At 40.3% G+C, this 14,383-nt stretch overlaps 1 protein-coding gene across 1 annotated transcript; it reads right to left on the reverse strand.

Moving 5' to 3' along the window:
• Window positions 1-5,180: 5,180 nt before the first annotated feature.
• Window positions 5,181-14,148, reverse strand: LOC104126619 (T cell receptor beta chain MC.7.G5). The gene is made up of 5 exons (XM_035894595.1): window positions 13,849-14,148; window positions 8,942-9,277; window positions 8,547-8,564; window positions 7,354-7,460; window positions 5,181-5,613 (listed from the first exon to the last, which is right to left on the reverse strand). Exons 1-5 carry the CDS (start codon window positions 13,919-13,921, stop codon window positions 5,587-5,589), a joined length of 561 nt encoding a protein of 186 aa, XP_035750488.1. The 5' UTR covers window positions 13,922-14,148; the 3' UTR covers window positions 5,181-5,586.
• Between the last annotated feature and the right edge of the window lie 235 nt (window positions 14,149-14,383).

Below are 14,383 nucleotides of genomic sequence, written 5' to 3' on the forward strand. Positions count from 1 at the left end.
ATTACAGAACAAAAACATTTTTTAATTGTGTGTGACTTCTGGGTATCAGGAGGAGAGGATTCTCTGTGTTTTGTCCACCTGTTCTTGCTGGGCATACTCCTCAGAAGTGTGACCTCAGAGTAAGCTTCAGAGTTTATCCCTTCTTGGATAGTTTTTTTGTAAAGGTCTCTCAAAGGAATGCATAGCTGTCTCACCAGTGTTCCCACAATGGCTGAGCTTGTTACAAATCCAATGCTTCCTTCAGCTCCAACACTAGTACTGAGGGCAACTTTTGAAAATGCAAAGTCTATGCTTATACACATTGAACTTTAGAAAATAGATGGTCTTGGCTTTGTTGCATGTCTCTATATTGCAAAGACATATGGAAAGATAGAAGGGCTTCTATACCTCTGTATGCAGAGTTGTACTGTGTTATTTGTTTCCTGTGACCCACTACCACTCACCAAGCCAATATTGTATTTATATCTGATGAGAAACAGGAAGGGGAGATGGCTGTGATAGACTGAAAACTAGAGAGACACTGACATGTGTATAAGAACGTAACACAGACGCTAATACTAGTAGGATGCTAAACAGCACAGGTACAATTACAAGGGAGAGTGCAGAATTGTCATAGCATGATTTAGGGGTTGAGGTATTCACAAGAAGAAAACACCACTCCATGACAGAGAATCTAAAATATATTTACTAAGTGGTCCAGGTATAGTGGATAGATAGCAATTTCTATTCTAAGATTTCTGACATGTGTGCGCACACACACACACACACTTTTTACAGCAACAACATCAATCAAGCCCCCCAGTGCAGCTGTGGCCAGCACCCCGGATTCAGGTGAACAGGACACTCACTCCAACTGGTGTCTAAGTCCAGGCTGGTCACCTGGATTTTAATGTGGACCTCAGGCTCAATGTTCTACGGTACTGGAAATTAATTAATGTTTTCGGAGGAGCTCTTATCTCAAATATTTCTCTAACTTAGATGGTTGGCATAAGTCAGCATTGGCCTTCCTCATCATGGCCAGGCTGATGTCTTTTACTTTCTCTATTATCTGAAGCCAATTAGCATGTTACCTGCATGACAATCACCTTCTAGCCTCCCACTGTGTATGTAACAAGGCTGTAAAGTTTGGTGGATGTAGTCCAGAACTCCCAGGCAGGCATCCCCAATAGCAGTGATCTGGGCTTTGTTTCTCAGCACATCCTGGAATTACCTAATAAGTGAGAACAGGACACATGTAGTAGCAGTCTCGTTCTATCTCAGTGGCACTTTCAGGCAGGCTTCACTTTGTGATACTTTCTGACAGAGCCAGATTGTGCCTGTAGGCATTAATGTCCCCTGACCAGCCTCATCAGGGACCTCCACCCCCTGCCCATGGGCCCAGGATTTCCATTTAACCTTAGACCTGGGCATTCAATTCTTCCCTGATCTATGTTGTAGGTGTACCTGTATCCAGCCCTGTCTCTCATCCTTCCTCCTGAATGGATGTTGTACCTATGTTATAGGTAGCTTGTCTTCTGGATGGACTCCTCATATGCAAATTGTAGCTTGCCTCCAGTCACGTCTTTGATCCTGTATCTTGGATAGTTTCTGAACCATGAGTCCATGTACCAGCAATGTGCCCTTGTGGCAAAGAAAGCTAATGGTATCCTGGGCTTCATTAGGAGGAGTGTTGCCAGCAGGTTGAGAGAGGTGATCCTTCCCCTGTACTCAGCTCTGATGAGGCCACACCTGGAGTCCTGTGTCCAGTTCTGGGCTCCCTGGTACAAGAGAGACATGGACATACTGGAGAGAATCCAGCAAAGGGCCACAAAGATGATTAAGGGACTGGAGCATCTCTTGTATGTGGAAAGGCTGAGAGAGCTGTTCAGCCTGGAGAAGAGAAGGCTTGCAGGTATCTTATTAATGTGCACAAATACTTGAAGGGAAGATGCAAAGAGGACAGAGACAGGCTCTTTTCAGCAGTGCCCAGTAACAGGTAATGAGCACAAACTGAAATGCAGCAGGTTCCCTCTGAAGACAAGGAAAGTTTTTTACTGTGAGGGTGAAGGTCTGGAACAGGTTATTCAGAGAGGTTGTGGAGTCTCCGTCCTTGGAGATAATTAAAGCTGCCTGGGTCCTGCAAAACTGGCTCTGTGTGGCCCTGCTTAAGCAGGTTAGGTGGACAAGAGGACCTCCAGAGGTATATTTGAACCTCGACTATTCCGTGATTCTGTGAATCCACATTATAGCCTTCTTTCCAGTCCTATCTCTGGACTCCAGTCTAGTCCAGTATTTTGCTCCTGACTGGATTTCCTAAGTATATACTGGACCTGGTTCACTATTTGCCTTGCTTGGGACTGTTGCTGGGCCCTGCACCCTACTCTGCTTGCTGTGTTTAGCTGCTGTGTGACTGTGCTCTGGTTAGTGAGTGTACTGCTTGAGCTGTGGGTTACCCTTGGTTCCTGGTTTGCCTTCCCCATTGGCCCTTCTTGCTTCTTGTCGTGTATATATATATACCAGCAGTATATACGTAATCAATAATACCGAGACATATTCATACAGTCTCTCATAGTAATCTCCAAGTGAAAAAAATAGAAGCCAAACCTATAGAGTGATGAGGGGCTTCTGCGGGGAATGGAGTCCCTCAGGAAGATTTATCAGGCATGCTGGAGAAGTGACTGAGTATGATCTTCGAGCATGATTTGTAACAGGAATGATTTGTGCAAGCCTTCAATGCAAAATCAAGCAAAATGACAAGGGAGAGTGTTTTACAGTGCAAGAGCACAGTAATCTAGCTGGGAAGAGCATAATATGAACTAATGTCTGGGAACTGAAATCAAATATCTCCTGATTGAAATAAGGCACAGTTACTAAAGAGTGGAGGTGCTCAACTACTGCAAAAAAATTACCTAGAAAGGAGGCGGTTTCTTCACTTCTTGAAGTCTTCCCATCATTACTGCATGCTTTAGCTGCACACGTGTTATTTTTTTATTATCTCAATGCAAAGTAAAATTAATTATATTAATTCTTGGTGTGCAATATTCAAGATGATAATTCTGTGATTTTGACAGATACATGAGATCATGAAAATGGTAGCTTTGAAATTAGTTTCCAGACTGGTTTTGTTATAGGCCTTGGCTTGTTGATTCCAGCTGCTGGCAGCCTGAGGTCTGCTCACGGTTTATCTTTTCCAAGAAAAGGGGACATTTATCCACTTTATTTTGCGAGACTCCATTGGTTGGAGAGAATAAAGGAGACATGCACTTTCATACCACGTGTACTTATTCTGTAATCTGGAGTGGTTGGGTCATCTTCAACACTGCAAAGACTAACTGAAATTATGTACAGGTCTTTCTAAGCAATTAACATAGGGTATAGTCAAAGATCAGCAGCTCTCTACACATGTTCATCCTTCTCAGGAGTGTTTCTGACATGTCCTAGGGACTGGAGCAATTCCTTCTGGGCCAGATCCACCAGTCTGGACAACCTTATTGTCATTATAAAGATATCACAAAATGGGAATGGACAAGACTCTTGACCTTTGGGAATGTGAATACTTCTTCTTCCCTTGTTTTTTGAACTCAGTTCAGCAATAGCTCTGGTCTGTTACTTTCAGTTTTCTTCTTCCCAGCGTTATATTTTGGTAGTAGTCAAATTTTCCTTTTCACAGCCTTCCTGCATCTGTCACATGATACCATCATCCCACATTCTTATCCAGTGCTGGATGCAGTAGAACAGTCTGTTTATCCTCTAGCAATATAAAAATACCAGCATCACGCTAATCACATATTAGGGTGGGTGTGAGCAAAGGTACAGGACATCCTGAAGAGCCTTATGAGTCTTAAACAGGAGTACACAATAGATGGAATGCTGTTCACACATGTCCTGCCAGTGTTTGTTTTTGTGTAGGAGTTAAAAAATATATTTGTTATTTTTCTTTTATTCCCACTCTGAAATATATAAGCTCTCTTTTGTCCAAATAAGTGTCTAAACATCATTTATTTGCATTTACCCTTATTTTAACTTCTATACTATGAGTGAAAGAGCAATTCAATCTTCATGGCCAACTTAGGACTTGGCTTCTGTGACGAGAAAGGCAGCAGTGAGGCCCTTCTGCAACAGCAGTGGGGATTACATTTTATAATAAATGAATGAGAGAGCTGTACTGGTGATGATGCTTCCACACTTCCCAGCTGCCAACATGCATGGTATTGCAGACAATACTGAAAAAGACTAAAGACTTCTAGTTTTTTCTTTTCTTTGCCCCCAGTAAATTTATGACTGTAAACCCACAGGATCACCCCTTCTGCTCTCCACCCCCTTTTCTTTGTTTGGTCTGAGATTGGGCCCATCTTCACAGATTCTGAACTGCTGTGGCACAAAAACTATTGATAAGGTTGGGATGAAACATAGGAAGCCTATTTTTCCTAATGCTGACAAAATGTACAACTGTCCACCTAAATAATGCTGTGCAGTAAGCATGGGTTGGTTGATAACCTAAATACTCTAAGATGGCTAGAAGTGAATGGCAAGTTCCATTTTATTTGGGGTTACAGAATCCAATAGCCCAATAGTGGCGAGGCTGCTGCAGCTCCCTTACTGTAGGTCTGCCCGCTAGCAAAGCTGAGTGTGTTTTCCCAATAGGCGTACAAACACAATACAAATATACATATATACATAGCCAGCCACACAAATCAGTACAGACAGAAACACTCATGCAAACACAGATGGCACTAACAGACCTGCACATATGAGTCCCTGAGGCCTGCAGCTCTACGCCACTTCCCGGTACAGACCCCCACACTCACAGGTACAAACCCTTATGCAGCCCTTTGCCCATGCATGCACGTGCACGTGCGTGTGTGTGCATGCACACACATACACGCTGGATCCCAGTAACCAGCCTTAGATACTCAGGCTACCTAGCAACTGGCCCTGAACTCCCTGGTCCTTCAGTTACATCACACCCCCACATGCACACTGGGACCCACACTTATACACTGTGGACCTCCCAGAAACTAGCCTTGGACACGTAATCTGCTTGCTAGCTGGTCCTGGCACTGGTACTGGAATGTGCAAGCCTCTGAATCCTGCAGCCACACTCCAGTTGTTGGTACACACTGTAAGTACTGGATGAGCCTTCTACTACAGATTATTCTACAGATTATTTCTATAAAGCTTGTCAGTGAATGTTCTTTAATGCGAGTTCCTTATGATACTACACATCACCGGAAGTTGTGCTGTAGGACATTATTGCTACAAAAGACCAAATTAAAAAACAACAACTCTTGCTTTTTGAATGGAAAAGAAGCTAAAACTTTATTTCTAATTCAAGGAGGTAGGTCTTCAGCCTCTGAGCAACAAGAAGGTGTTAATTTTAAAGTTATAATACTATACGATACGACAGGGTACAACGCAATATGATATGGAAGTACAGAGGTTACCCAGAAGTGATTAGAAAAAAGTAGAAGGAATGGGAGGGGAACAGAGAATCACCAAGAAATAATGCTCAGAAGTTCTTAGACAAAAGCATAGATCCTTTGCTATGGAAAAGTAGAAATTATAATTTGCTGTGTTCTTGCCGATGTGATGAAGAGGACACTTCATTTATTCTCTACACAACTTGTCACCAGCCTAGTTGAAAACAAAACAACATAAACAAATAAAAAAAAACAAACAAGCAAAAGGAACAAATACAATCATCTAGGAAATAACAGACCATATATATCAGTGTCCCAACTGTTGTGTCTCCAGAGATCATTAACAGAAAAGACCATGTTGTATCTCCATGCTTTCTCCCTTTTTTGTACCAAGGAAGTGTCTTAACCTGTACAAATTATTTACTTATGTACTGAACTACTATCTTGACACACACCTTTGTGTGTTAGATGACTAACTGGTGGCCTTCTACAATGGAGTGACTGCATCAGTGGACAAGGGAAGAGCTACAGATGTCATCTACATGGACTTCTGTAAGGCCTTTGATACAGTCCCCCACAACATTCTTGCTGCTAAATTGGAGAGATATGGGTTTAATAGATAGACTCTTACATGGGTAAGGAATTGGCTGGATGACCGAGCCCAAAGAGGCTCAATGTCCAAGTGGAAACCAGTAACGAGTTTCTGCAAGGGTCCATACTGGACTGATACCATTTTAATACCTTCATTAATGTGTCATTGATAGCGGGATTGAGTGCACCCTCATCAAGTTTGCAGATGTCACCAAGCTCAGTGGTGTGGATGTGGTATACTCAGTGGTATACTTGATGGAAGTGATGCCATCCAGAGGGACCTGGACAGACTTGAGGAGTGGGCCCATGTGAACCTTGTCAGGTTCAGCAAGGCCAAGTGCAAGGCCCTGCACCTGGCTTGGGGCAATCACCAGGATCAGTACAGACTGGGAGATGAATGGCTTGAGGGCAGTCCTGTGGAGAAGGACTTGGGGATACTGGTAGATGAAAAACTTTATGTCAGCCGGCCATGTGTGCTTGCAGCCGAGACAGCCAATCATATCCTGGGTTGCATCAAGACAAGTGTGTCCAGCAGGTCAAGAGAGGTGATTCTGCCCCTCTGCTCTTGTGAGACCCCACCTCGAGCACTGTGTCCAGCTCTGGAGTTCTTAGTACAAGAAAGATGTGGACCTGTTGGAGGGGGTGGAGAGGAGGGCCACAAAAACGTTCAGAGGGCATACCTCTCCTATGAAGAAAGGCTGAGAGGTAGTCTGTGATTCTATGATTGTGATCCAGTAAAGTTCAAACCTACTCCCTCTAGTATCCTTGAAAAAGGACAGAAAGCCAAAATTGTTATTGTGTTCATATTCACCCTTAACTCTACCAGGTCACTTTTCAAAAACATCTCCCAGTCCTGCTTTTAAAGGAACAAGTGGTGAGGTTTCCACTACTCTCACTGGGAATAACTTTCAGCCATATAGGAAACTTACTGACAAAAAGTATTTCCTGGTATTTAGTTAAACGTCTCCCATTTGTTTAGATTTATCCCACGTATCTCCTCAAAACTCCTGCTTATTACTTTTACTGCAGGCATGAGTCCCTTTTCAATGCTTACAGAAAAGTATGATTTATCTGATATTTCCCTTCTTTACTTTCTGGAGAAGGTGTCTTTAATTCTCATCTTGCCCCGTGTGTTTAAAGAGTATTTTGAGAAGGAATTGATCTTCTAGATAGCATTGATTTTATTTGAGTTCTGGAAAAACAATAATAGAAAACTCATCACTTGTGATTTTTCAAACTAGCCTGCACAAAGCCTGGCAGAGCACATAGAGAAGAACCCCACAGCTGAGAACAGATTTAGTCTGTATTCACTGATCCTTGTACTAGTGAGTAAGTTCAATCTTCAAGTGGAACACTAGCCTACCTTGGCTGTCCACACCAGACTGCTCACCAAAACTGCATAGAGCAAGGCTTTGCCACAGAGAATGAAGTATGTGAGCTTCAGAGAATTTCCATACCGCAAGTAGGACTCTGCAAATAAACATCATTTGTGTATTGAATTATCATGATCATGAGAGACTAGATCTAATGTAGCTTTAATCAAATAAGAACCCTTGAGATCTTTAGCTAAGCAACACAAAGGAACTAGAGTCAAATGAGTGGGTCTGTTGACACAAGATAGCAGGGGATAGGAAAGAACACTGTGATTCAAAGAACCAAAAGAGAAAGTGAGTCTAGGAAAGGCAGAGACTGGCTTTATGCTAAGGAAGTATGTCCTGACTGGGAACATTTAACCACACCTACTAAAAAAGCCACACCTACTAAAAAACCAGGCTGTTCATGTGAATCATATGGAACTCAACCTGAATCACACAATATGATTTTTTTTCACTCATTATTGTCAGTGGCGTTTTGAAAGCTGCTGATGTATCAAGGAAGTTTAACATAGCCCAGAATAACATGGTATCTGCAAATTTTATTCTTACAGATTTTTCACTCTTAAGGAATTGCAGTAGTATTGAGACACCAGCCTGATCTTGGTTCAGCCTTAAGATTCCTGAAGCATTAAAGAAGTTGTGAAAAACAAGAGTGTGTAAATGTGTATACATAGAGGAAAAAACCATAATTTTTAGTACAGGTATCCTTGCACTTTGGAGGGTTATGTGACTTGTAATGAGAAGTATTCTGAATTTGATGCTAAGAAATATTCAGAATTCTGGATTCTGAATCTTGATGTTGTAATCACTTGGCTAAGTATGATTTTTTTTCTTTCATGGATGAGCAAGCAACTTCCCAACAGAAGGTAGCATTAAGGACAGGAGGAGATGGTGAAAAGAGTAAATTACACTCTACAGGAAGGTTCAAAAAATTCTTTTGTGTTTTGAAAGGAAATCATAAAGAAGAGCTAAAAAACCAAAACACAGCTACATACAGCATGCACATACAACCCTCCTGAAAACTTTTCCTTTCCTTTTTTATTTTTAATCTAACATACAAGCCACTTAGATGAGGAAGTACAAGTTATTCTTGTAGTAGAAATCTCACACACGTAGTTAGCATCAGTAAAACTGGAATTAAAATACATACAGATATTTGCCTGTGAGAAGACACACATACCTTCTGTGAGTGCACAACCTGAAAGACAAATATGTACTGCAAGTCATGTTTCTCTTCAATGCAAACAGAACACAAATTTTAGAAGTTTCAGTTTACAATATACTGCCTGATTCATTTTACTATACTATATATTTTACTATATTACAGAGATTTCTTAGCGAAAAACTGAAGAAACCTTTGAAAAATTTATAGATGTATAATGATAATGTAGATACAGAGGCCCAAGAATATGAAGAAACATATGCAAATACCTACATATTTACATATGTATTCATGTCATAACAACACCCTGTTGAATCGAAGTTGTGTATAGATGTGTTTCAGATCATAACCCACACCATTTTGATTCGTGATTTCTAGTTTGTGCATCATGGCGATACACATTTTTTACTCACCAGCATCACCGTAGATTAATTTGTGTATCGATTCCAGTGTTTCATTCTTAAAAAAAATGACAACACACTCAAAACGGTTCAAAGGGTTGAACCATTCCTGGGCTGAGATCCTCAGTCGGCTGGTCAATGAGTAGGTACTCCCATTCCATGTGGAAAACTCATCTGTCCCCACCCCTTCTGTCCTCTTAGCACCATTCACCTTCCAGACCAGATTCAGGTGGTCAGGGTAGAAACCAGAGGCCAGGCATACCAGTGTGGCCTTGCTCTTCTGTTGGATCTCTTGCTTTGATGGGGAAAAGATGGCCACAGCTGGAGGTATGATTTTATTGTTCTTCCCTGAAACAGAAAACAATGCAGCCCAGAGCCTCCATTACTGTCTTTAATCAAAAACTCTTTAAAATTGTACTGTATTTGTACTATGTGACTCTTGATATATCTGGCCTTTAAACAACTGTCTATTAGACAATTAATATCTATTAGATTAGTAGACACCAGGAAACCGAAAGCATTTGTCTTCATTCATTACACAGAAAAATAAAAGGTCTGGCTACAGAAATGCAGAAATATTTGAATTTCTAGTATTGTCTCTGTCAGAAGAATAGGAAAGCGGAGGAGAAGCTGAGCAAGTACCCAATAGTGCTGTAAGGCCTGTATTTGTAATATTGTACTAATAGATAAGAGTCAGTGTTACAAGGCACAAGCATCTTCAACAGAGTGTGTTACATTCCTTGAGATGTAGTAAGACATGATGGTTATTGCAGTGTTCAGAATAATACTGCCATGTTGTACCCTGCTTGGAACCCCCACCTAAGAGGTGACTTGAAAAGAAAGAGTGAATCTTTCTCACTGTCTGAAGTGAGAAGAGTAGGTAACCTGAATCTGCCTGGGAAAAGTTTTGCTTTAGGTCTTGACTTGCCATCCTTTTTTAAGACTATGAAATATCTCTTTATGTTATTTATTATTTAGGTTATCCTAAGTATGAGAGGCCCTCATCCTAGACTACACAACTTCCCCAAATGATGCAAGAACCTATACACTCACAAACCAAAATATGTCCCCTGTCCTGAAGTGTTTAATATCTATATATAAGACTAAAGACAACAGACTTCTACAGTCAAAGGATGTACAAGGGAATAATGAGATGTTATTGAGAAGCTAGGCAGTGACCTTAAAGCCACTTTTTTTTTCTGCATATACTTTATTAGAGTGCCTTTTTTACTCATCTAGCATGATAAACCCACCAGGTCTGCAGAGTGCACGTGGAAACAGAAATGCAGAGAGAACTATGGAGCCAAAGAGAAAATATTTCCTTTTTTTTTGGTGTGAAAGCACTATAAATTGTAAATGTTCTTCTTGATCACTCTCTCCTTTCTAGAGCAGAATTAGCAGAATTAGCAGAAACTTAGATCTTGCATAGGTCTTGACCCCTAAGAGTGTTAGCTTTCAGCTGTTAGCCTTAATCATGGCTGTCAGTGCTTACTCTACAAAGACCCCTGGGGTGCTTCTGTGAAAATGTGTGAGCTTGTACAGACTGCAGAAGAGGTAACTGGACAGTAATGGAGATAACTCCCTAGAAAATTTGGTACTGCTCTGCTTTCCTTCCAGTAGACATGAGGAGAGGTTGATCGCTTTTACTTCTCCCTTCTAGTACTTGGCTTTTTGATTTTTTTCCTATCCTAAAAGTACCTCTGACATAAGTTCATCAGCTAATTAATAGCCTAATAGGCTAATGAGTGAAGACTTCGAAACAGATAGGGAGGACACAAAAGAAAAATGAGAGAGATTTAACAGACTACAACAAAAAAAGACAAAGGGGAAGGCAGGTGAAAAAGCAGACAAAAAGAATGATAAAACTACTGGAAAGACAAAGAAAGCCAGAGAATGAGCATGCTTGAAATGGAATAAGGAGACTGGTATAAGCAAGAGCAGAGACAGTCAGAAAAAAAATGTTATCAACAGCCCATTCTGTTCTGATCTTCCACAGTGTTCACGGTAGACACTGGCACAATGCTTAGTCACTTGCATGCATAAACTCATCATTCCCCACCATGTATTCTTCACCCGCCTAAGAGAAAAAGTACCACAGTTCTTCCATTCCCATCATGGGAAGGTCAGTTTCCTGATTTCTTGTTATCCTTCACTCCTACTCCCATCTTAAAATCATCTGTGTATATGCTACATATCATTAATGCAAAGGAAATTTTCAAGTATCCTCCACATTGAGCACCTGGGTAAATCACAGATACTTACCTATGACTCTGAGCTCAGTGCCAACTCCAAAGGTAAGTAGCACAACTTAAAAGCACAACTGTATACAATCAAACTGTAACCCACAGTGTCATTATGCTCTTCTTGTCAGTCACTTAATTCCTTAAAATGGTGCTCTTTAAAGTAGCAGGCACCAACAGTTTGCTATCAGATTTGACAGTAGCAGATGGAAAAGATTATTTGGCCGTATGATTGCAAAGTTCCTTGATACAGGTGATGTTAAACCCTTTCCTGGGAGGAGAGAAGGCAGAGAAAGCAAAGGAGAGAAAGGGAAAAGGAGAAAGAATAGAGGAGAAAAGTGCACTGCAAGAAAAGGAATATAGACCTTTTTGAGAATTAGAAGTCATGAAAAGGACTCTTATGAGGAAGCCAGTGTTCCAAAGCAACTTTAGGCAGCCTGCCCACTGTCTATGGAGAGGGAAGCAAAGTACCAGCAAGACCACGCTTTCCCTGCCTGATTCAGCCTGCACAAGAATCCAGGCTCTATCTCTGAAATGTTGCTTTTGATTATTACATAGATGAACTGCAAAAACTTGCAGACTGAAGAAGTATCTTTCATTCCCAACCTCTGTAATGTTTTCTTGGAAAAGGGGAGGAGACAGAATTATTTCTTCATTTCTTCCTTCATGAAGTTCCCAGCAAGGGAAGACAGAGCCAATGCACATAAACATCTCAAAATCTGTGCCTGCAAATCCTATGCTTCCATATTAGCACATCTCATTTTAATAAGCAACCAATAAGCCATTAATCCTGTCCTCATGGCTGTGTGAAAAATTATCATTATTCTGCTGTTACTTAAAAATACTCTTGTCCCCTAAGCCAGTATCACATATAACACAGAGGTCTGACTTCTGTCTTACCTAGGACTGTGAGTTTTGTCCCACTGCCAAAGTATAGTCTTTCACCATTCACACTGTTTTGCAGCTGCAGGAAAACCTCTCCTCTACTCTCACTCCTCTGAGCCAAACCTGGGGACTAAACCTCCCCTCATGTGGTACCAGCAAAAGAAGAAACACAAAGTACATTAATTTATGGCCCCTAAAAAAAAAAAAAAGAATGGTCTGTAAGGGAACACTGCCACATCTGTGTGTTTAACTAGGTGAGATCAATCTCCAAAATACCTCTTCCAGAGGCCTTTTGCTTCAGACTTAGGTGAATCAGTTGTTGCAGATTTCACCATTTCTTTAGAGGACATTTATCTATTTATCTAGGTGTACTATTAGAAAATATTTTTCATATGCAGACAGAATAATTTTCAACTAAGCAGCCTCATTTCCTGAATTTCCTCATTTCCTTCCAATATCATGAATATTCTTCTCTTGTAAAATAAATCTTTTTTTTTTTTACTTACAAAATAACTTGTAATATATAACACAGTACCCTAGTCCACTATCCCCATTGTAGCAGTCCCTAAACATCCCTCCATTTCTCCTTCCCTGGAAATCTCTGCTTTTATTCACTGTGTTCTCTTAGTTATAATTATTAAAGTTAGCTGCATAATTGACTATGGTCAATGACAGATCAGTGTATTGATTTTCATCAGCTCAGGCACCTCAGATTCCTACTGGATTTTAAAAAAATGTGCTGATCACTGAATTTTTCATGTGGAGATTGAATTTTTTCACTTGTAATCATTTTACTCTGCAGTGGAATAATGTGGTACAAAAGTCTGAGGCATCAATTCTTCTGACTCCAGGAGCAATACAACAAGAAGAGATCACCATCATCTATTAGACCCTTAGAAGCAGCCTTGTTTTCGCCTGGATTTGGAGAGAGTCCGAATGCAGAAGTCATACCCGGGGAGAAACATTCCCTGAGAGCTACTTTTATTTTAAATGAACTACATATTCTGTTTCTGTGGTTTTCGGTGTCCTTTTTGCATCTATTCTGAAATAGTAAGACCATTGTCCTAAATGATCTTTTTGTCACCATCCCGATGAGCCTGTTTTGTGGAAATAAACTTGCTGTGTTGTGGAGAGTTATAGAAAACATTCTATAACAACAAGGAATTAAACAGCTGCAGAGAGCTGTTAGTATTGCTTATGATAAAGTTGAGTATTTATTCGTGGCTTCTGTTTTGTCAACTAAAAATGCTAGTACGTTTATTTGTCTTTCCCAGTTATCTGAGATAACACATGCTTTAGTTTACACTGAAAGATCCAAAGTAATTTAATTTTGTACAGTCTTGATGTTGCTTTCTAGACTTGTCCAAAGAGTAACTGTAAGTCAGTTCTTTCCAGACAGATAGCCTTTCATTGACTTGTCCTTAATCATCTGTAGCCCCAGGAGAACTAACATTATGGAGAATAGTTATGCTTTTGGGGAATAGCGATTTTTGCAGATGTTGATTTATTAAGATAATATATTTATGATACATACATATATTTTAACCCATCCTAATTCTTTCTATGGACAGCTTTTTACTCACTGAAAATGCATTCACCCTGTTCTCCAAAGTGAAACATGTGTCCCTACCTGGAGCACTAAACTTAGTCTATTCTCCAAAGTAGGCTGGGTTACTAGCACATCAGGAAAACACTAGTTTAATAATGAAAGGGAGAATAAGGTTCAAGTGAAGTTCTCTAAAGAGAAGACCTAGGATTTGAAGTGATTTAAAAGAGAAAACAAAAATTTCTTACCCATTACTGTAAGTTTTGTGCCATCGCCGAAAATCAAGTTATTGTTGGTCACGGTGATAAAGTGTTGTATCATAAGCTAAGAAAAGGGATGCACTGCTGTTGATTTTAGTAAGCAGAAGCTTAAGCGATGTTTACTGTATCTAGAATGCCAAAGATCGCTCAATCTCTGTCTGAATGGCTTTGGCAGAAAACCAGCTTGAAATTCCATTGTATAATCTGTAGCATTTATAAAAGCATTTCCCAGAGTTTTTTGATACTTATTGTCTACATTTTACTGCAAGTTCGTTTAGAACCTCTGATCTCGTTGTTATCTCATTGATACTACTTGCTATTCTTATTTTGCAGATGTAGAAACCACGCAGATGTACACAGTGGTAGAGGCTGGCATTGCCTAGAAATAGAATTCCTCTGCAACTAGAGCTTCCCTACTGTCAGTCCTGTACTCTAAACATTGTGAAACCTTCCTTTCTGCAACTTGTGGAGTTAATAATCAAATAATATGTCCTTTGTGGTTGTCATAGTCACATGCCTTTTC

Source organism: Egretta garzetta, unplaced genomic scaffold (genome assembly GCF_000687185.1).
Source record: "Egretta garzetta isolate BGI_Z169 unplaced genomic scaffold, ASM68718v1 scaffold85, whole genome shotgun sequence".
Classification (NCBI taxonomy): domain Eukaryota; kingdom Metazoa; phylum Chordata; class Aves; order Pelecaniformes; family Ardeidae; genus Egretta; species Egretta garzetta.